This window comes from Asterias rubens, chromosome 8 (assembly GCF_902459465.1).
Source record: "Asterias rubens chromosome 8, eAstRub1.3, whole genome shotgun sequence".
Classification (NCBI taxonomy): Eukaryota; Metazoa; Echinodermata; class Asteroidea; order Forcipulatida; family Asteriidae; genus Asterias; species Asterias rubens.
Window position 1 is genome coordinate 12,330,786 of NC_047069.1, and position 23,215 is coordinate 12,354,000.

A 23,215-nucleotide genomic window follows, 5' to 3' on the forward strand; every position below is an offset into this window, starting at 1 on the left:
TCGTGGTGGTGGAGAGTGCGTATATCATCAACGATTGAAAGTTGGAAGCATGGAGGTAGAAATGAAATAAAAAAAATCAATGTGTACTTTTGACTTGTTTATATATTTTGTTTATTTATTCACTTTTTATCTATTTTGTCATTATTATTATTATTTTTTTTTGGGGGAGGGGGGAGGCGGGGTGTTGGTGTGGATTGTTTGTAATCACTTTGTAATAATACAAACGATTTGTATTGTGAACAGAAAGAATGTCTCAATAAAGTTTTTGAGTGCCTGGAGCTTATGAATTGATTGTGATAGCCCATACGGATTTCAAGGGGAAGGGGCGTGTCCAACACGTGTACTGCTTAAAGACGCTGGCCATAATTGGTAATTGTCAAAGACTAGCCTTCACAGTTGGTGTATCTCAACATATGCATAAAATAACTAACCTGTGAAAATTTGAGCTCAATCGGTCATCGAAGTTGCGAGATATACTAATGAAAAAAAAAAAAACCGTTGTCACACGAAGTTGTGTGCATTTAGATGGTTGATTTCGAGACCCCAAGTTCTAAATCTAAAGTCTCGAAATCGAATTCGTGGAAAATTACTTCTTTCTCAAAAACTATGGCACTTCAGAGGGAGCCGTTTCTCACAATGTTGTATACCATCAACCTCTCCCCATTACTTGTCACCAAGAAAGGTTTTATGCCAATAATTATTTTGAGTAATTACCAAGAGGATCGACCATCTGGAACTATTTTGACCATCCCAGCACCCGGCCCCTCGCCCTCCTCTGACACGTAGTCCCACTATTGCTATGCCAATACTTTTTTCCTCAATACATTGTTGGAATATTTTAGTTGTCTCATGCCTTCTTTTATGCTCACTGAGCAAAACTTGAATACCGAACTTTATCGAGCTTGAAGGGGGGGGGGGGTGTAGGGTGGTCACGGTGCGGTGCGACACGGAGGAAGATGGATGAGATGAGGACAGTTTGATGCTGCCAAATAAATTACCAGAAATCTGGGGAGTCCTTAAAACGTGTCCGTCTCGGCTGGCCATCTCACTGGTGCCCGTGACGGTGTTTTAAGACGATGTGGAAAACAGTATACCAGCTATCTTTTCACTCTCATCAAAACAACATTGGAGATTCAGTGGTTGATGTTCCTGCCGCCTCTAGCTGTCACTTTTTTGGCGTTTGCACTTGTTTAACAGTTTCCAATTTTTTAAAAATAATACCACATCAAGCAGGAAGCTGTTCACATTAAATCTGAGTTGAAATATTTGATTGCAAAGGTTTAAATATGGCAGGATACGGAGGTGGACAGATGGACCAACAAGGATTTTTCCAGAGTTCGTACGATGAAAATCAAGGGTACGATATGGGGGCAGGGCCCGGTGGTCAGCAGCAGGGGCAACCACAGCAGTATGCTGGTTATGAAGGACAGGAGGGGTGTGTATATAGGCCATTATATTTAATATCCAACTTTGGAACAACCAGAAACAGAGCCACTGTGTTTATATTATGGGCCATGTTTCCCTATAAAATTGAATGAAAAACAATTTAATAATAATTGTCAACCACCACTTCATTCATTCATTGATGATTGATTGATGACTTTATTTTTATTTAAAAATTAAATTATTAAATATTATACGATTTGGGTAGTGAAATGTTAATTTTCTTGTATACATAGATGATGTGCCTTATGGAAGTGGTCCAGCGTTCTATCTAAGGTTTTACTACTTATTCTGAGAATTTCTGTGTGCGTATTGTGTAACAATATTCAAACACACTTGCGATCGCCTCATCCCCATTGAGTACACAAATAATAAGTGACCATAAACTTAACCAATCATGTATGGTAATAAACGCAGACGTTACTGAAATTTAGATTTTCAAATTTTATATCTGGGTACTCTTTAGAGTGCTTCTTGACTTAAATTTCCACTTCTATTTAAAACTAAAAGCCAGGGCTAGCCTCAGCATCGTGTTATGCGTTCTTGTACCCGCACCCTTTACACTGCACACTCAGGAGTTTCCGAACTCCTAAGAGGAACTGTACTTGAACTTGAAGGACGATAGTGTACTACAATTAACTGGTTCATAATTTGATGTATCCATGTTGCCATGTAGCTCCTTGAACATTTATTCAGTATCCAATGATTGTTTTTCAGTTCATACGGCGGCGGATACGACTACAGCCAACAAGGTTATGGAGGTCAGCCGAACATAATGTCACCACAAGCTGCATACACCGGGGAGATCATGACCCCTGAACCTTTGCCCTCTGGGTCAAGCGGCTACACAGACAGCTTCGATGATGAACCACCACTTCTTGAAGGTACAGCCTCAAGCCTAGGGCCCAATATCACAGAGCTGCTGAAGCAGCTAATGTTGCTGAACAATTTCCTGCTTAGCAAAATGAGAAGTATACCAGGCACAAAGTGTACATGTGACATGGTATTTTGGCTGGTAACTTTAATCTGGTAATCATAGTGTTGCTGTGCTTAGAAATTTTTTGTGTGCTTTAGCAGCTCTATGAAATTGAGCCCTGATATGCCAGAGGCAGTAAAGTGTCAGTTAAAAATGGTCAGATATAAGTGACATCATTGTGAATATAAAAGACAACCTGAATGCTAGATTTGTATGATCTGCATTTTTCTGTAGACGCAGGGTGTAACTGTAATCCATGCTTTTATACTAGCATGTATTTATCCGACTTACACCCTTCCATTAACAATAATCATTTTATACCATATTATATAACAAAATACGATTCGTTTTTTCTTTCAGAGCTGGGAATCAATTTTGAGCACATTTATCAAAAGGTAAGTAGTTTAGCAAAATAATAATAATAATTAAACAAAACTTTTTTTTAAAGTACGATCAGGACATTTTGTGATCAAACCTGTCACATCTATTGACTGTTGCAGTCATTTTGAGCATCTTTGTTTCAGACGTCGATCTTGTCATGAGCCGAACGTATTATAAATTTTATATTAAGTCCGCCTGTTTGAAACAACATTTATTTGGGTCGACCTAGAATCGCTCCTAATATATTTGGTTCAGCACTACTCTGCGGACCCTTTCTGAATCGGGTGTTATGTACTTTTCTCATCAGACATTGACAGTCTTAAACCCACTGAGGGAGACAGATCCAGCAGCCATCCATGACAGTGATCTGGCAGGACCTCTGGTGTTTGCTCTGGCATTTGGAGGCACTCTACTATTGGTAAGGAGTTACTTTAACTTACTCTTAAAGCCTTGAGCGATCAAAGAAAAAGACATATGCACCAACATAGTTGTTTTTTATTCCTTCATCACATTGTTTTTCTGTTTTCTTGGATGTCAGATTGAATGTCTTTTCGAGGTCTTATGTGTCTAATGTTAGAGAAGGAGGTACTTCTCACTAAAATAATAAAAGAATTCAGACCTAAAGCCTTTTAGTAGGCATCTGAAAGCTCACAAATTTGTGTGACAAGTGTGTTTTTTTCTTTCATTATTCTCTTGCAACTTCGATGACCAATTGAGTCAAAATTTTCACAGATTTGTTATTTTATGCATGGGCTACACCAAGTGAGAATACTGGTCTTAACAATTACCGGGTGGCCAGTGCCTTTATCAGATATTTTCCTAAATAATTTAGTTTTGATTTAAATGATTTTGTTTTGCTTTTAAAATGTGATTGATAACCAAGCAAGTACCATATACTACTGGTGAGAACCAGGTAATAATAATAAGAAATACTTACAGCGCAATTCTATACTGCAAACTCTCATTGCGCTTTACAAAACAAATAAACAAATTTATACAAGAGAAAGCAACAAATAAACTAAACAATATAAGATTACAAAAAAGATTGAGTAAACAGGTACTAATTTGCCAATCTCTTACTCTCCTCCCAAACAGGCCGGTAAAGTGCAGTTTGGTTACATCTATGGTATCGGTGGTTTAGGATGCTTCGCTATGTGGATGTTACTAAACTTGATGAGTATTACGGGCGTTGCAGTGGGCTGCATTATCAGTGTGCTGGGCTATTGTCTGCTCCCTATGGTTGTACTCAACTGTCTGGCTATTGTTGTTTCATTAGAGTAAGTACTTGGACAAGTCTATCATTTCTATAAATTTAGCTCATTTTAGGGGCGGGGGGGAGGGGGTTGGATCAAGTTTTCCCCTATTTTCCTAGTGCTTGCTGACCTGAAATTTCATAGAGGCAATGTTAAGAGGTTTGCTACAGGTCAATGGTTTGATGATGCTCTTGACAAGTTTTAGTAGAAATTTAACTTTCTCTTGCTGACCCCTTGCACCAATGTCACACATGTTGGTGTCTGCCACGCTTACTATTTTGGGAGTCGACGGTAAGCGTATTAACACAGCATTACCTGAACTTCCTAAATGCACTGTTAGTCAAACACACAGGTATATTGACTCCCAAAATTGGGCAACCAAGGTTATTGTGAAGATGACGTCAAAACAGGTTAATTGGATTATGGGATACTTGACGGCCGAAGAAAGTTGACCCATGAACCCAATAGTGCCAGTCTTGTCAATCTTGCTCAAATTAATGTTGTTTATTTTTTTTATTGGTAGGAGTCTTTTTGGTACGATAGCTTCACTGGTGACCATCGGATGGTGTAGCTTATCGGCATCTAAACTGTTTGTAACGGCGCTAGCCATGGACTCCCAGCAACTCCTTGTGGCCTACCCATGTGCCCTCCTCTATGGAGTCTTCGCTCTTCTTACAGTTTTCTAAATATTCTATCGAGACTAGTGCCCAATTTCATACAGCTGTTACGCAGAAAATACTGCTTTAAAAAAATGCATTGCTAAGCAAAACTGAGTGGGCACTAGTTGCAACAATGCCAACTTTATAGGTTGTTGGCCCCAATACCTGTTTTTGCAAAGCAAGATTTTCCTGTGCTTAGCAGGTTATTGTGTTTACAGGGTTTATGAAATTGGGCCGAGAGACCTTGATCACGGTGCCAGCATCTTGTTCTTTCTTCCATTCAAACAAAGGTTAAACCAGAATGAGTTTGGAAAGACAAAGGGTCAGGTTCCTTTTTGGTATAATGACAACCATATTTGTTACTGTTAAACCATACAGGGAAAATGATTTTGGCTGCAAGGATGGCAAACATTTAACAAATGAATGGAGTCAAAATTTAATAGCTTCGCAGTGGCTATGGCCGGAAAACCGAAAAGTACCATTCTTCATTGCCAAATCCAAAGTTGCTTGATTCAAACACGGCCAGACACTACTGCATGGCACTTGATAAACATCAGTCATTTGTTCATTTCAAATTTGTGTATTATCTTCAGGGGGGGGGGGATGGATTATGAAACTTTTGAGGTATTCCAGTCGGTTCCAAATGCAAATTTTAAAACCTATCTGAATAAGTTACACATTTTAGGACAAATTTAAAATGAGTTCCAACATTGAAATTAAATAACGGACGTTGCTGATAACAGCTATGCCAAGAGTTCATGTTGTCCCACTTATGTACATGTATTCAGATGGCATACGAGCAGTTTGTGGTAATTAATTTTAACACTGTACCATCATCAACTTAAACTGTCTTTTATAAATTTGTTTACAAGTAGTTTGTTTTCGTGAGTTTACACTCTACCATGATTGACGACTACAATCTGTTGTAAATTGAGCTTTTTAAAATTTGTATTGGGTGTGGTTTCACTTGAAATGGGTACTTGGACTGCACAGGGTTAAAATAACTTTGGGAACTGAGGTAATGGAACAATTTTAAACAATGACCATAAAATTGTAGTGTGCAAGAAGCCGCCATTTGTGCCTGCAATTCAATCATTATCTTGGTAAAAAAACACATCAAAAAACAACTAAGAAACAGACTATGCAATGATTCTGTTCATTTACTCTGACAGGGGTAGTCCTTTATTATGGTTTAGGAATCAAGAAACTTCCAACTACAATTGCACAGCTGATGCACAGCTGATATGCTTTAACCTCATCAGAAAACTAGTTTACTTGGTCAACCTTAAAAAGCTAGCATTATGCCGTTAAATGATTTACTTAAAATTAAGTTTTTTTATTTTTCTCTCATGGGGGGCTTTGTATGAATATGTTTTTATTGCAAATGCATTTCCCAAATAAAATAAAACACGAGTGATAATCCACAAAAAAGTTATACTGGTACTTGCGCATATACACTCAGTACTGAAGAAGGTTTAGCTAATGACACAAAAGCTGCATTATCTCTTAGATTTGTGACAGCTGTATTTTGACTAACAACTAAAATAGATATTTGTGGAAAAAATGTAAAACGGGCAAGGGGATTTGCAAATTTAAATTAAGAATAAATTTATTTTGTTTCTAAAAAAGTAACTTGCACTGTACATACACAAGTCACCATTATGTTGTCTTAACATGCATTAAATACATGTAAACTATACAAATGACTCCTGCGTATTCATTTGCTGTGTTCTGTTCTCTACAATAATTTTGCAATACTTGGTTTGATTAAAATGAGGGTGCAATTACTTTGCGAGCGAGGTTAGTAAGTGGTGCCAATAACAAGCAAGTATCCTAGTGGCTGGATCACGGTGCTTTACAACATTATCCCTGTTCATCTTTGAATTTTCCTCAAACTTTCTGGGAGCATACAAGCTATGGGGTTAGTCTTACACATAACTGTCTTGGCCCTCGCAGGTTCTCATTTATACACCTGGGCTTCAGCAATTAGGGTTAAGTGCCTTGCTCAACCATGTAGCTCAGTCATGACTTGGTTAAAATGATTCTTTGGAAATACTGAGAGCCATGAAAAACGTGTGTTCTGAAGTACGTATTTGTCATGAGGATGTGGGTTTGAATCTTTACTGAAACAAAGCAATTGATTCCATGATTCTGGGTTTAGTTGTGATCAGCTTTCGACAGTAAAAGCAACGTGCGGAGCGTAGGGAAATTGGAAAGGGTGTGCCCAAAATTGGTTAGATCGAAAAAAATATATGTTTGCAGATTTGCACACAACTTTAACATGGTATGAAGATGGTCAAATAATTTTCTAGTTCATCTGATGACCGATTTAACTCAACTTTCACAGGTTTGTTATTTCATGTGTATGTTGGGCAAAATGAAGTGCCGATACGCTCTTTGACAACTACCAAAGTTGTCAACATCCATCATTTAATTTGAAGATTCAGTCTTGACAAAACATATCAGAACAGTGAACTTTTACTTTAATTGGATCAGTTTATTTGCTTTGAGACATGTGGGAAGAGAGAGTAAATTATAATATAATACATATATTGTTTAAATTGTCTTTGTCTTTAGGGAAGAGGGAAACAAATCTTCCTTTTCTTACATGTTAATGTAAAACTATTTTATATTTATTGTTCATTACTGGCTCCAGTCTCCCTTTATACAAGTTGGTATATGTTTTTCTGAACAATGTTAGCACAATGTATTGACTGATGTTGACATGAAGTAAATGTATCTGAAATAAAATATATTCTTCTGGCAACCAAATGGTCCCCGATAAGCGACATGAATGACCCCATTGAAGACCACAACAGTGGCAGGTAGTTTGTGCCAACGTAACGGCCACACCAACTGCAAATTGCCACACTCACTGATAAAGTCCACACCTGCTGAAAATGGCTGCAGCGAAAACCTATAGTGCCATCTGCCTCCAAATTTCACAGTCAAGACATCAAGAGACAGCATTATTAATGTCGCCTCAAAAACACAAGATTGTCTACCATTTCTTTAATTGAAAACTACTCTTTCACAGGCATAAGCCTCAAAGAAATTGATACAAAATCAGCCATGTTTGAGTATTTTGGTAATTACGGTATTGGTTTTTGTAGCTATACAAAAACATTGTTTATGAAGGATTCTACACATCATTCCTAAAACCCTTCAACAAAGCATGAAAGTACGTGCTCAGACCATACTAATGCATGTAAACACAGATTAAGTTTTATATTTCTTCTTTCATAAAACATGAAAAAAGACGTAATTGACTAAAAATAAATTCAACATGAAAACATTGTATATGGAGGATTCTATGTACATGTAAAAACCCTCCCAACGAAGCATGAAAAGAACATGCTCGGACCATAATAATGTAAAGACATAGATTAATTGTTTATATTTCTTCTCTCATAATCCTGAAAAAGATGTAGTTGGCTAAAAATAATAGCCGAGAGATTTTGAATTCTTTGTGAGATTAGCGTCTCTTTGATCTCTTTATCAAGCAATCCCTGAGTGCAATCTGTGGAAAGATGGACAAAAATCCAGGAATTAAAATTATTTCATTTTATTTATATATTTATTTAAAGCGATATTTAACCAGGGTACCCATCCAGCACAGATGATTATTTGGGGGCTCTCACATAATATAAAAATTACATCAAAGACAAAACACAAAGAATAACAAGGGAAACTTACTGGGTAAATTAATGCTTCTTAAATAATAATAAATCTGAGTAGATTTTTAAAAATCTAGAGTATCACAATGTGGTTGAACTCTTTTATTTACAAGCACTGGAACTAACAATTAAAGAGTTAATACTTGGGAATAACAATGATCTATAACCTTTCAAAGAAAAAGGGCGAACTTGGACAATCCAAGGCACTTTACGGCAGGCGTGCGTTTGAAACTGTTGCAACACCATATCCCGCTTAAAAGCACTGGCCACTATTGGTAATTGTCAAAGACCAGTCTTCTCACTTGGTGTATCTCAACATATGCATAAAATAACAAACCTGTAATAATTTGAGCTCAATCGGTCCTCGAAGTTCCGATATATTAATGAAAGAAAAAAACACCCTTGTCACACAAAGTTGTGTGCTTTCAGATGCTTGATTTCGAGACCTCAAATTCTAAACGTGAGGTCACAAAATCAAATTAGTGGAAAATTACTTCTTTCCCGAAAACTACGTTACTTCAGAGCGAGCCGTTTCTCACAATGTTTTATACCACCAACCTCTCCCCATTACTCGTTACCAAGTAAGGTTTTATGCTAATAATTATTTTGAGTCATTACCAATAGTGTCCACTGCCTTTAAAATAACACAAGTACATGCACACAAAACAAAGACACTCCATTTTTGCATGGACCATTTTTGTGGAAACACGTTTTTGCAGACCAAGATAAAAACATTTTTTGCACTGATGTAATGATATCAAACTTTACCTGTTTGTCTCTGAAGGAGCGCTTTGTCTTGGACTTGATGTTGTATTTCTGTTTGACCATCATGAATGGTTTCTTCTTGCTCTTCTCTTTATTGGTGGTGCTGGCGTTGGGGTTCATTCGACCCTTCTTGGAGCCAAATTTCTCTCTACCCTCCCGCCCAGCCTAAGCACATAACAAAATAGGATATATATTTCAAAGTTATGTTTTAGGCACTTAAAGTAAAAACTGATTTAAAAAATGGTTTTGTGTAGTTATTTTAAAGGTTAATTATTCATAAAAATAATAATAATAATAAACAGCATTTATAAGGCGCATTATAAATCAAAGATTCCTTAATGCGCATAATAAAAACTAAAAGGCCAAAAAACAAGACCAATTAAAAAAATATTGGCTAAATACTATTAAGCCGAAAAATAAACAACATAAACAAGATACAACAATGCAGACAAAAGTAGATACAAATTTAAAACGTTACAAACAACAGACCAAGATCAAATATATAGGGCCTAAACTCATAAAATGGTAATATTAAAAATACAAGAAATAATCAGTCAGGCAAGTTCGAATGAGATCTTTAGGAAGTTTTTAGAGCTGCTAAAATTATGTGTCTATACATGTTTATCCTGTCAACGAATTTAGGAATCAAAATGTACTCAAAGTAATTGACTCACAAAATGGTAGAAATGATAGACGCGCATTCTGCATTGTGCATGGGGTCAATAGACTTGTGGGTGTATGAACTTACCATGACAGTAGCTAATCTTGCCTCTCTGTCGTGCCTCGGTCGACTCTGAATACCTTCTATTCTATTCAGAGAGAGAACATCACCACTGGAGATAGAACAGACACGAGGTACAAATGTACATGTATATTTATTTGCTGCATCATTAATGATCTAGAGATAAGGATCAAGGATCCATTCAAGTTCAAATAAATTAAAACGCTACACTTTCCCCCACAACTACAATTGGCCAGCAAACTCTCAAAATGAAAATGATAACATTTATAAAAAAAGACAGTCACTGAAAATGTCTTTAAAAATTATTACACATCAAAACATGATTTAGCACAAATTACACCATTTAAACACGAAAGCACGGAAACAAATACATTATACATACATGGTAATTATGAAATCATTTACAGGGATGAAATGAAGAAAAGAAAATGAGGAAAAAATATATGATACATGTATATTCCTTTTCAGAACTTTACGTAATAGTATTTGTTGTAAACATTTCTCTTTGTTTAATCTTTCTGATAATGAGACCATGGGATCTGCAAACACATGCGCATCCGTACTTCTAAAGCTACCTGTGTAGAGGAATGATCAAGAAGGGTTCAATTTTAAATGTGGGAGGGAAATCCAAATCAGGTGAAGACTAAAAACCCCAATCCTCAGACAAGCTTCGGCTGAGGCATGCTGGAAACCTGGTTCACAGGATTGAAATACACGGCATGGCAAGATATCATTAAAACCAACCATACCTTTCTTCGCTGATTTCTATATGTTTCCTCTTTTTTCCCTTGGACCCCTCCATCTGCTTGCTAAGCTGGTGTATCTTAATATCCTAAACACAAACACACAAAATTAAACACATAATCAGTTAAACTCTTCAGTCAAAATATTTGTCCTTTTTTAACTCATGCAATTGCTGTGAGATGTTACTTCTTCATCTAAAATTGAGAAAGTAATTGCACTTTTCCAAAAAACTATGATTAGACCCAGTCAAACAATGTAAAAAATGCCATACACTAATGCTACCCCATGTCATTAAGTGTGTATTAACTTGCTGAGTAGATTATGTGCTTTTGAGAACTTGTCTTGCTGTATATTTTACTATAGATTCTTCTAGGGTATATTTTTGGAATTTGGGACACTTCACTACCGCAGAGCGAGTTCTTAATCATAAAATTCTTCTTTGAAATAAGACAATATTTTAAAAAACTGTCAAGAGTACTAACCTTGAAGTCTTGTTGTGACAGCAGTCTAGTCTGGCTTATGGAAGTGGCTTTGGCTTTCTTCTCCTCAGCCGTTAAGCTCTCGGCAGGATTGGACTCTGGGGCTTCCCCTTCTTCATCTGAGGAATGAACGACGTCGTGCCAGCTCCCATCAGAATCAGAATCACTTTGATCTGAAGCGTCTCCGTCTGAGAAAACAAAAACACAAACAATTTTAAACAGTTGTAAATTTTTGCAGGCATTGTTACATGTGGCTGCTTAATTTATTTTGTTAAAGATATGTGCAATCGATCTGTAAAGTTAATAATAAAAATAAGAATATTCACAGTCTAGGTAAAATGAAGAATGTGCCATCACATTTTATGGCTATGCTGGGTGATGTTAGGGTAGTTCAAAAGAGAAGGACAAAACAACGAGGTATCAGAACTTTGTAATCACAAACAATAACATGCATACACTAATACAGAAAATTAATTATTCACTTAACTACCCTAGAAAACATACCAACGTATAGTTCAAGAGAAAACAACACAAATTCCAAGTGATTTGAGTCTGTTCAATAAAAATGATGAGGACATTTTTCTTTCACAAAATGAAATAAAATAACATAGAAATAATACCAGATACACAGTTTTCAACAATAAAGGACAAAAAGGACACAACTCTACTGCTACCGCTACTTTTTGACAGTAAATTTGGGAAGCTCACACATACATATATGCCAAATGAGTATCACAGAAACAGTATTTGGCAAGGTGAGAGAATACAATTTAAAACACATCTCTCCATTACAAAACTAACAGTGAGCAGACCCGGAATTACATTTAGGCCATGGCCTGTGTTGCCCCTGGTCTTGCCCTTGGTGCCCTCACAAAGATAAACTTCCAGGCTTAAGTGTCAGTGTACAGTAAGCCGAATCCGAATTGGCGGCTACGGCTATGGCTACAACTATTGCTAAGGGTGTTGCTAAGGACGTCCTATATCTCAACGCATGATGACGCGGAAATCTAGCCGTAGCCGTAGCTGTAGCCACCAATTCGGATACGGCCTAACTTTTCCGTGTGCCACCAATGCTGTATGACATTTTAAGAGACAAGACATACCTCCTTCTGGGGTCTCTTCATTCAGCACCTCAGCGCCTGGAATGAAATCCTGGGCTACTGACTGACCGTACTCCTTTGCCCTGATCTCAACGCTATGCTCCGTGGGTTTGCCCTGTCAGCAACGGCAAATATAAACAAGGAATGGAATCAAATATATTTTAAGAGTGCATTTGGTTGATTCATGGTACAAGTGGAGATTAACTGCTACTTCTGGCTCTGAGGAGGAAATGAATCTGAAGGAGAAATTGAAGTCATGTTAATAACAACAGGGCTAGAATGTTACACTGAATGGCAGGCCTGCATGAGGACAGTGATTTAAGCTTTGGGGCAGTAAACTCATGACCAGATAAGTCCGGCCGTCTTGTGTTGTTAAATTGAATAATTATACCTTTCTGTGTGTTCAACTTTAATTGACCCAATAATCATGTTTAAATGTTGACTTTGAATATGACAAATATATAGCTCTCATAAATATAGCTTTCAAAGGCAAGTCTCCAGGCAGATTATTAAAATAGTTATGAGACTTTTAATTTGTTTTTTTGTCTTACCCTATCTCTCTTGTGCAGCATCTCAGGATTAATGCTTCGGAAGAGCTGTATAAGAGACCTAGCAGCATGAACCACTGCCTTGTTGCGATATGTTTTGTACTGCACTAAATCTTGAAGGAGGTCTGCACCCATCGCCAGTGGACATCGACTGCAGATTTCACGCACTGCATTCAGACTGCAACCAAATTAAAACAAGTAATAAACACAACATAAACAGTATGGTTGACAGTTAGTTTAAAATTCCATTTAATTTTGTAGTCCGACCATGAGCATTCCTACAGGGCGAGACAAAGGAAATTGCAAAATGAGTACCTTTATTAAAATAGACATGACTCATCCCATACAAACATTAAAGCACAAAACAATCCAGATTAAGTTTTAGGAGTTCTTGAAAGTAGCAGGAACTGAAGTTTTTCAGTGACTTTAGTGAACTGCACCCTCATCTGGAACTCTCTACCACTTATAGAAATGTAGATCTTGTATTTGTACCACAACATTCAAATCTCTTCTCAAAACTCATCTTAAGTCACAGGTTTTCAAGGACTAATTTAGTTGCGTATGTTTTCTTTCGTTTGTTTTTGGTTTTACTGCGCCTTGAACACCCAGCAGGGTGGATTCGTGTACATTACAAGTCTTTATTACTATTTATTTATTATGTTTATTACTCACCCAACAGCCATGACGTCATTGGAGTTCCTCTCCGTGACAAAGTTATTGACGATCGTCCTGACCATGGTTTCGATAATGTCTGGTGGGACTAGCTCATGCGTAGACTGGGCAGCAAACAGCAGTACCTTGGTCACCTCTGTGTAACAAGTGTTTATTGACATTAATTTTTAGAATGATTACCAAACATACAGCTTCCATTTAATGGCACAGCTGAGAAACAACCAAAAAATAATATCTTCCTCGGATGGGATTCGAACCCACGACCTTTGCAATTCTAGAGCAGTGTCTTCCCAACTAAACCGACAAAGTTGTCTTTCAAGATATTAGTAGCTAGAGGCAGTTCGAATCGCAACGATTTAATAGATGTTAGATTTGTTGATAACCACATTATTTTGAAGTGAAATGTTTCTCAAAACACTTTATACTTTCAAAAGCCGTTGTAGGCTTAAAATGGCATAGCTGAGAGATCAAAAACAATATCTTGAAAGACAACTTTTTGTGTCCGTCTGTGAGGAAAAGGGATAATTCTAACCTCGTTGATGTGGTTGTACAAAACGCTGCAGAAACGGGTAGAAGTTGAAGAGGAACAGCTGATTGATTCCGACCAATCGGGAGACCAGGTTCATCATCATCAGTTTGACCTCAAACCTCTCATTGGACGATTCTAGTTGCCTGAAAAGCTTCTCTGCAAAATCTGATTGGACAACCACAGGAGGAAAATAGCGAGATCATAAGAATTGTAGAATAAGAATAGAATAGAATAATGTTTTATTGTCACTTGTAAAAAACAAATATTTGTACAGTGAAATGCGTTTTGGTTTTGCGTGTCTAACAAAGTAGAGGCTTTAATGGTGCATTTGTCCGGAGACCTGCTCAAGGTGCCTACACAACATGCACAATACAAGCAGTGTGACGTACACAAATCATACTCAAGTTTACAGTAGGTGAAAGAATTAGTAACCAAATGAAGCAAATGAGATTCAAGTTCCCTCTTGAAGATGTCACAACAGGAGTGAGCAAAGAGAAAGGACCGTTACGGACCAAGAGTGGCGTCAACAATTAATGTGCACTGACCATGCTAGAGCCAACACTCCTTTCAAATGGTTTTCCAAGCCCCAAAAAAATGACAATAAATATATATATTGTACAGGAATATGAGCAAAATAGGATACATACAACTTTGCCATTCAGCTTGGCTTGTATAGTTTGCCATGGGCAAAAATAAACAGTACTTTATGACTAATTCAGATGCCTGATATTTTGTTCATGTAAGTGCAAGACAGATGACCCTTTGTTAATACTCTACTTATTAAACCAGGACAACCCTATACAAATATTAGAATATGAAAAATTGATACAAGTTCATGAAGATGAAAGAAAAGTAATGCAAAAAAGACAATATGAAAACAACTAAATACGTTGTTCAATAAAAACATGTAACAAAATGGAAAAATTTAATAAACAATGGAAACAAATAATTAAAAAAAGAGTTAAAGACAACGAGGGGTCAAAAGCGGTTGAGTGAATGAAGGCAGAGCAAGCAGAAGAAGAACAAGAACCAAACATGTGAAAAACGACAACTATGCGGGTTAGTTATAGTAACAACAAAGGAAAACTGGATTTACTGCTGCTAGAAAGCATGCTGGCCCACGCATGACGAGCAACTTCATAAAGGGAACTGTGATAAGGGAAATAAACATCGGCAATGGGACATTTCCAAGTGCACCAAGGGCACTAAGGTAAGTTACGCTAAAATGACTAAGGCAATGACTGTGAACGAATTGCATCCGTGTTGCCTCCGTGAAGTATCAGGCCTGGATATACAATGATATTTGCACAATTATCTCAAACGATAATCTCCAACAGTTATAAAATTATTTAAAATAAAATTCTATCTGAGTCACTCAGATGGAAATGAAAAACCTACTTTGAGGATCATGAATGAGGTGAAGTGCTGAGAAGTTGAAGACAATCGGCTTGTTCTTCTTCTTGTCTTTCTGTAAAGGAGACAACAATTAAACTTCTGGTTATAATCAGCAAATTTAACATCAAATGTTATCCTAATATTTAGCTTTCATAAAATGTAAACAAAGAACCTTTAGTATTACAAGTCAATTCAATTAAAACAATGAACACACTTTAAACCACATTCATAAATACCTCACAGTTTCGCTATTCCTATTGGTGGAGAGCGCGTCACGTAGGTTTGTATAAACCTTTGTTTATGACCAGTAAAAAGTGTTGAAACATGGGTGTGACATGCGAGCGTGCACCTGTTCTTATAAGACAGTTTCTTCATTCCTATTGGTCAAGAGCAACGGCTGAAACAGTTGTGCCACATCACGCGATACGCGCGACGCGCACAGCAATCTCCTTATAAGGAGTTGTTTACCCGAGGGCTTTACCATTTCATAGCTGGAGGGGTGTTGTGTTGAAAGAAATCATTGAACAATTGTAATTTTTGCATTTATTTTACTTTTTGACCAAAAAGTGTTGATGTTTTTTGACCAAAAAGTTATTTATGAATGGGAATCAAAGTGTGTTGAATCGGTTTTCAACTAGTGGTTTAAACCCGCCGAGGCCTGGTTCTTGAAAATTTACCTCGACTTCGTCTCTGTAAAATTATTTAAAAAAAGGCATAGTTGGGATTAAACCACTAGTTGAAAACCTCTTCACCACACATTGATTCCCTTATTTATGTTTAGATCAACATGTCAAAGAATTTAAATAGGTGTTTTAGGTTTAGAATTATTATTCCTTTTTTTGATCAACAAATCCAAGTTTGGGGGGTTTACCCCATACTCCCTAATACTCTTATATTGATTGATTGTGCATTTACCTTGATAATTCTGAGTGCCTTGTCAGTCTTCTTCTTTCTCTTCCGTGTTTTCTTGTTGATTCGCTGTGCCATGAGAAGTGTTCTTGGTGTTGGTGCCTCATCCTTAGTGAAAATAAAACACAAGTTAAGCACATTCAGGGTCTTTCCCATAAATCCTTTCCTTCACAACTCCTGAGTGAGGCAAGTCATAAAAAAATAATAACAAACTTTATTCCTATAGCGCACATATCCTGTGCTCATGGCGCTTGACCACCATACCAACAGGACTAAATTAGAAATAAATGGACTAAGAAATTTACAACACTATTCTTACAAACAATATCAATTAGTACCAGAAAAAAAAAAAAAAAACAAGATAAACAAATTACAGTAGACAAAAATACAGAACAAGCATGTAAAACTGTGTGAGAAACAAACAAAAGAATAAAAGTTTTGTCTTGCTCATTTTATCTGAACTAAATTCCACTCCGAAAGAGTAGATACCTCTGTGTTTAGGAACATAAACATAGATGCACAGCCAAACAACATACATGTAGACTCCTAAAGCCTGGTTCATACTTCCTCCAAATGCAAAGCGAATTTTGTTGTCACATGGCTGTTTTCACAGCGAATGTTTTGCAATTGAACACAGTTCATCTGTTGCAAATTATTCATGTCGAATTTCTGACATCTAAATTCAAACCGGGCTTTAGAAGATTTTCACTATTAAAGTACTCCTACTAAATTGAAAAGTAAACATAGTAAGCGCCTTGAGTACCTTGACGGTAGATACGTATGCTATACAAGACTTCAGTATTATTATTACTACAATGGCCCTGGTCCTTTTCAGCACCGAAATCAAACTTGTCAAAAAATAACAGTTACAAGAACGAGAAACAACATTTTTTTTTCTTGTACTTACATCAGACTCGCTGTCGCTGTCATTTTTGTCCTCAGCATCTGAACCTAAAAAGAACTTCAGGGCAGCAACAACAATCTGTACAACAGGGAGGATAAATAAAATGTATTTAGGATATTCTCAATACCTCAGTGTGTGGGTGTATTCAGTATACATCTGTTGACTATCTGCCAATCACTAGTAGCATAAGCGCATGAGCCATTAAAAGAGAACAATGATGTCATTAAGTTGCACAAACAGCATTCACAAGTTGGATCCATAAACTCCACCACCTAACCACAGAGCAAATCTCGAATCAAAGACTTCAGTCTAGAAAGCTGCTTGCAAATCGTCTTCAAAATCTGTGGGCGCCCCACGGATGGGAAGAACATTAGTCAAAGTCTACATCAAGACTGCACGGCTACGTCGATGGTCAAACCAAGCCCCCAAGCCACTTGGGTGTCACCTGCCCGAAGCAGCTTGGTATCGATTGAACAGTCGACTCCAGGCAAATAGGTTTCAGGTGGGGTTGACCGCAAGCCTAGCCTTTAAGTGTTGAGCTGCCCTCCAAACAGCTGCCCACATCACCAGAGACCGCAATTTTTTACACTTGCCTTGGTGAGCAGTCACTAAAAAAGCTAGACAATCTGGCCACAATTATATATATTATTATTACATTTATCATCATCGCTGAAAGCTTAAGACATCATTCATGGAGTTGAAATGATCAAGAAAATCTCACCTTTGTTATCTTAGAGAAGCATGCTGTAACGATGACATTAACTGTTTTTGTGTCTCTCCTGCAATGAATACAAAAAGTTGTCATCAAGTCTCTTGGTCAAGTCCCAAGCCCTTAAGGTCAAGCCTGAAGACCCTCAGGTCAAGTCTCAAGTCACCCAGGTCAAGTCTCAAGTCTTTCAGGTCAAGTTCAAAGACCCAAGTCTCACAACTCGCTAAGCAACTGGTTAATAACCCCCAGAAAAAAGGGACATTTTGAGGATGAATTTCGGTACCATCTACATGTATGTATTGGGGAAATGAAGCATAACTTGGTAGTGCATGTCTGTGCACGCTACACAACAGACTGTCCAGGTGAAATTACATTTCAGCAGGTCAACTGACCACATAAAAAGAGGCTCCTAGATTGTTTTGGGCCTAAGAAACGTCCACTGTTAGCTAGTTTGGGAATACGTTATCCATTATGAAGTAGTTAAAAGAGCTCTGTGAAATTGGACCGGGGTTTCAGAAAGGTGACATTCTTACCAGACGTTTTTTCCATAGAGTTCAACCATGATGTCCAGAGACATCTTACCAGCGGCTGCATTACTGTCCCTCAGCATTGTGTACATGAAATTCTGAAGAGTCTGTTGTGAAAATTATGAGAAAAAAAAAAATAACCCAAAACATTATCACTCTAAAACTTTTAGAGTTCTTCTACAAGCATTTCCCCCAAGAAAGGGGAGAGGTTCATGAATTGCAGAACTGTATTCATAAATGGAACAGACACAGAAACATAGTTAGCGTCCTACTGTTTCGACTCTAGCAGAGTCTTCCTTGATTTGCATTTCTTCATTGTCATATCTGCTCTGGTATCTTCAGGCCTGCGTGTCAAAGATTTAAAGAAATAAACAACCTAAACATCCAGTGTGTAACCATTTTTGTGGGTTTCCACCAACAGAATCTCAACATCCCTTACAGAATTCTTATAAAGCTCATATATCCTAGACACTAGATCAAGGCACTGAACAATAAAGAATAAAAACAAAACGATCTATGTACAGTTCAGTTTCAACAGTTTCTTAAATAATAATAATAATAATAATAATAATAATAATAATATCGAAGTCTTATATAGCGCACGTATCTACCAAACAAGGTACTCAAGGCGCTGAACTTTCAGAAAGATAGGTAATTGCAGTGATGAATTTTGAGACCCAATTATTTAGCACCATAATGGTTTACAATGTGCTACGGCGCATACAGCAGCCACAGCCAGAAACACCGGGGCGAACCCCTTCTCTTTTTGAAAAGTGCACTGGGTTCTTTAACATGCGTAACACAACACATGGGACCAACGGCTTAACGTCCCATCTGAAGGACGAAGCAATGGTTAAGTGTCTCGCTAAAGGACACCAGTGTCACGGCTGGGGATTCGAACCCACACTCTGCTGATCAGAAACATCAGAGTTTGAATTCGGTGCTCTTAACCTCCATCATTGAGTCAGACTGGCAGACTTCTGGAGGGATTTGGTTCCATAGGTGGGGACCACTATAATCAAAGGCACCCTGACCAACCACTTTTTTCTTCAGGTAGACAGAGGCTGAGGAGTGAAGGCATGTCCAGACTTCATATAGAACACTTACCGTATTGACTTTGTTGTCTTTATGCTTCTTGTTGAGTTTCTTAATATCATTGACGATGTGAATATACAGCATCTTACGTAGCAGCTTGTCCTGGCATCGCAGTAACTCAAAGAACAATCCAAGGAGACTGGTGGGTTGAATGAGTCCCTTATTGCGCAGCAGGATCAGCCCCTTGCAAAACGTCTGGTAATTAAATAAAATAATACAAGTGACTGTGGACAATTTCTTGATCAAAGACAAGACTATTTTCCTACCTTCCTGTCATTTTACATTACCCGTCCTGTAAATCTATCAAGTTTGAGTCCTTCGAAATCCATATTGCTTGAATTTGATTTACAGCATTTGTACTGTACCTATAAAGCTATCCACTCTTTACAGTTTTAAAAGGGATTGTTTGTTTGTGTCTTCTTTGTGTCTTCTTTATCCGTTGCCTGTTTGTCTTCTATGTAGGGTCAAAACATTACAGGTGCCAGCAGGGATAGGCTTATGTAAACAATTAGCAACTGTACCTACATGTAGTTATATACCTACCCACATACACCAAAGGACTTGTGAATAGTAGAGATGGGTGGGTCTCCAGTCAAAAGCATTAGTGAGTTGGGTTAAAGTGCATTTCGGTTTGATTATTTTGTGTGTACTTTGTAGGTTTTCACAAGTATTTTTGCTTGCAGCTTCTTAAATCAAACAAACAGCCAAAAAGGCAAGTGGGGACAACAAGAAGTTGAGGAATGTTACCATTCTCATCTCTGGGTCCAAGACTGTACTGTGTCTCTGCAGTAGATCAATGAGTTGCTGAGGAAACTCTTCCAGCTCCTTGGGGTAACATTGAGATATCTGCAAAGAAAAGAGAATAAGATGAAAAAAGTCCAACCACCAGCGGATTCTGCTGAAGGTTTTTTTTTGTGGCGAAAAAAAATGTTTTCCCTAGTTCATGAAAATAGACTAAAACCAAGAAATACTCAAAAATTAGGCCTTTGTATACCATGTCTTTTACTGGTAAATTGTTCAATTTTACATTTTCTTGAAACCTTTGAAAGGAAAATGCAAATTTAATTAAACAATGTGGAAAACGTGGTCGAAAACAGAGAAAATTCTGCCAGTGGTGGTTAGGGAGTGCGAAGTGGGGGGCGAGTTTTATGGAACCAACCACTGAACCTGCCACCAAATAGTACAAGTAGTAGTCTTCCTAGATGGTTTTTATAAGCACTAAGTAGTTCTAAGCAAACGCACAAATCACAAAGAAGTCTCCCGAAATATAAAAAAAGGAAAATCAATGAAAAAAGAGAGAGACCAGCCGTAGATTTCACCAATTTCCTCTTAACTTAGGATTAATCTTACGACTTAGGACGAGTTAAGTTCCTTATCCAAGACGTAGGAGGCATTGAACCCATCCTAAGTTAGAAGGGGTTACACATGTACTTGTTCTTACTTGAGATACGATTAATACTACCTTTTTGTGAAATCGGCTGCAGGGCCCTATAATCTACTACACTAATACGTATATGATACAAGTTGTGTATTGATTGATGTCGACATGAAATAAATGTATCTAAAATGAGTGCTTGGACAGTCATTTGCTGATGGAAACACCACACTACAAAAGTTCAATAGAGGGTGCCATCTGCTGTAAGGTTTATCACGAATAGCAAAATATCAAGAGAGGGCCCTGTTGAAACCACACAGAGATATACATAGGCAATGCGTGTGCACGTTGTGCACGACAACATATACTGCGGTCGTCGAATGCCCCCTCTGCCAATCCTTAACGTATAAACCTTATTGATGGGAACAGTATGACACGCTGTGTCTCAGCAAAAACTCTGCATGCCTGATACTTCAATGAGGTAACGAAGGTGGTTGCTGCCTTGCCCCCTGGCTATTGCCCTGGTGCCCTTGAAATGCTCCAGTACAAATTTGCCATGTCCTCTTAGTAGATGTCTCAGCAAAAAAACCTACAATGAAGGCGATTGCTTCCTTGCCCCCTGGCCATTGCCTTGGTGCCCTTGAAATGCTCCAGTAGAAATGTGCAATGTGTGCCCTTTACTATAAAGCAGAAAATGCCTTGGTGCCCTTGCCTAATGCCTGAGACTTGGTAAGTCTGCTACTTGTTCTACAAATGTATGAATAATTACACCACTTGACTCCATACCTGACAGAAGAACATGATCAACTCTATGAGGTTCTTGGAGTTCTGTGTTGGTTTCAACTGGAAAATCTGTAAGTTGGACTCATAGTGGCGAAACTGTTGAAGAAACTGTCAAGGAAAACCAGAAAGAAACACTTAGTCATTTGTTCGTACTATGCTTTGTGCTAAAAACATTCAGCTAAAGAGTCATAAACCAGTCAGTCTGGAAGTATGGAACATTAGGAATGAAAAAATAGGCAGTTCCATATAATGACAATATTTCATAAGAACACATTTCGCAGCACAGGCTTACTTAAACACAATAGTGAATGACAACAATACGCTAACAGAAAACCATTTTACAACTTTTTTAGTCAGTTTATTATTTTGTCCTTATGATGAAGGACAAAATTACTAAGAGACTTCAAGAGGAAGAAAGTCTGACTTGGTTTTTTATGATTAGTGTTTTGCATGTGCCGATTTGTTTTTCAGTTTTCCCAATGGCTGTGTGTTGGCTTGGAACATAATAAAAATCAGACAGGAAAATTACTCCACATTTTAACCCTCCAATAAGTCACCACAGTGACAGCTGGTACTGACTTATTATTGGTCTTTCATCTGCCACATCTGGAAAAAAATTTAAAATTGGCTCGACGCGATCGCCCATTCCTGCGCGATCGGTCGAACGCGCAAAACCTTTCCTGCACGATCGGCTGATCGCTCAAAAAACCCTCGTAGCGCGTTTGGTCGATCGCGTAAAGATGTTCAATGCGCGACCAATAGGTCTTTCAATAGCGCAGTGCGATCAACTGATTGCGCAGATTGACCGATTGCGCCCAACATATTTATCTCAGAAGACCCCAGATCAAAAATTGAAGTTTATACTGTAGTAAAAAAAAACAATTAAAAATAATCACATATCTTGGTATTGTTTTGCTTTGTATGTAGCAACCCCTGTTTAGAATTAGTTTTAAAGAATACTGTCTTATTAAATTATCTATTAAATTATTATTAAAGGAAAAGTTTCCGTTTGGCGCCACCATTTTTTGTTCGATATGAAACAATTAAGTATCTAATTCTAATTAAATTTACCTCAACTCAATGGGATATATCCCTTTTTGTAAAAATGATTGAAAAAGTGGTGGCCCCATACGGAGTGTTATGTTATCCATTCTTATTAAATTATCATCAACGTAGCAGGTCAGTGTTTACTACTGTAACCCCCCCCCCCCCAACTGGTTGATGGTACAGGTTACAGCCATCATGCATTGCAGTGCAGTGTGCACGGCAGCAGGCAAAATATTAGCGGATTCAGGATTTGAGAGAATTTGCAGAGTCCAGCCAGAGAAATTAACTGTTACCTCTTCAACATACGACTCTGGGTCCCTCTTGATTAGATTCTGCAACTGCGGGAGATTGTTGGGAAGTTGATTTCTATTTCTGTCACTCATCTTGACCTCTTTCAGTGACAGAATTCCTTATTGAATCCTGCCAAAATAAATTAGACTAAAAACAATTTTTGCATGCTCCGCACGTGGAATTGTATGGCATTCATTTACGTGTGTTGAAAT

At 37.7% G+C, this 23,215-nt stretch overlaps 2 protein-coding genes across 3 annotated transcripts; one reads left to right on the plus strand and one right to left on the minus strand.

The window, feature by feature from the left end:
• The first annotated feature begins 1,126 nt into the window (after positions 1-1,126).
• Positions 1,127-5,208, plus strand: LOC117293356 (protein YIPF5-like). 2 transcript variants are annotated; one of them, XM_033775648.1, is made up of 6 exons: positions 1,127-1,435; positions 2,161-2,327; positions 2,780-2,814; positions 3,108-3,218; positions 3,896-4,077; positions 4,577-5,208. In XM_033775648.1, the coding sequence occupies exons 1-6, from the start codon at positions 1,287-1,289 to the stop codon at positions 4,737-4,739; spliced, it is 807 nt and encodes a 268-aa protein (XP_033631539.1). In that variant the 5' UTR covers positions 1,127-1,286; the 3' UTR covers positions 4,740-5,208. The 2 variants fall into 2 exon arrangements, with proteins under 2 accessions (XP_033631539.1, XP_033631540.1); XM_033775649.1 differs by having other exon boundaries at positions 1,127-1,357.
• Positions 5,209-5,867: 659 nt separating this feature from the next.
• On the minus strand, positions 5,868-23,209 carry LOC117293355 (protein SDA1 homolog). Its single transcript, XM_033775647.1, has 18 exons — positions 23,006-23,209; positions 21,669-21,773; positions 20,255-20,353; positions 19,520-19,702; positions 18,419-18,519; positions 17,898-17,955; positions 17,180-17,254; positions 16,279-16,380; positions 15,367-15,436; positions 13,972-14,133; positions 13,440-13,575; positions 12,771-12,945; positions 12,223-12,334; positions 11,123-11,307; positions 10,646-10,728; positions 9,903-9,987; positions 9,158-9,319; positions 5,868-8,232 (listed from the first exon to the last, which is right to left on the minus strand). Exons 1-18 carry the CDS (start codon positions 23,093-23,095, stop codon positions 8,188-8,190), a joined length of 2,028 nt encoding a protein of 675 aa, XP_033631538.1. The 5' UTR covers positions 23,096-23,209; the 3' UTR covers positions 5,868-8,187.
• Positions 23,210-23,215: the final 6 nt, after the last annotated feature.

Excerpts from the sequence above, each read along its gene's own strand:
- LOC117293356 (XM_033775648.1), top strand. The coding sequence starts at position 1,287 with ATGGCAGGATACGGAGGTGGACAGATGGACCAACAAGGATTTTTCCAG. Across the intron at positions 1,436-2,160 it reads GGTTATGAAGGACAGGAGGG|TTCATACGGCGGCGGATACG; the intron begins GTGTGTATATAG and ends ATTGTTTTTCAG. Across the intron at positions 2,815-3,107 it reads TTGAGCACATTTATCAAAAG|ACATTGACAGTCTTAAACCC; the intron begins GTAAGTAGTTTA and ends TTTTCTCATCAG.
- LOC117293355 (XM_033775647.1), bottom strand. The coding sequence starts at position 23,095 with ATGAGTGACAGAAATAGAAATCAACTTCCCAACAATCTCCCGCAGTTG. Across the intron at positions 20,354-21,668 it reads TGATCATGTTCTTCTGTCAG|ATATCTCAATGTTACCCCAA; the intron begins GTATGGAGTCAA and ends TTTTCTTTGCAG. Across the intron at positions 16,381-17,179 it reads ACAGCGACAGCGAGTCTGAT|GATGAGGCACCAACACCAAG; the intron begins GTAAGTACAAGA and ends ATTTTCACTAAG.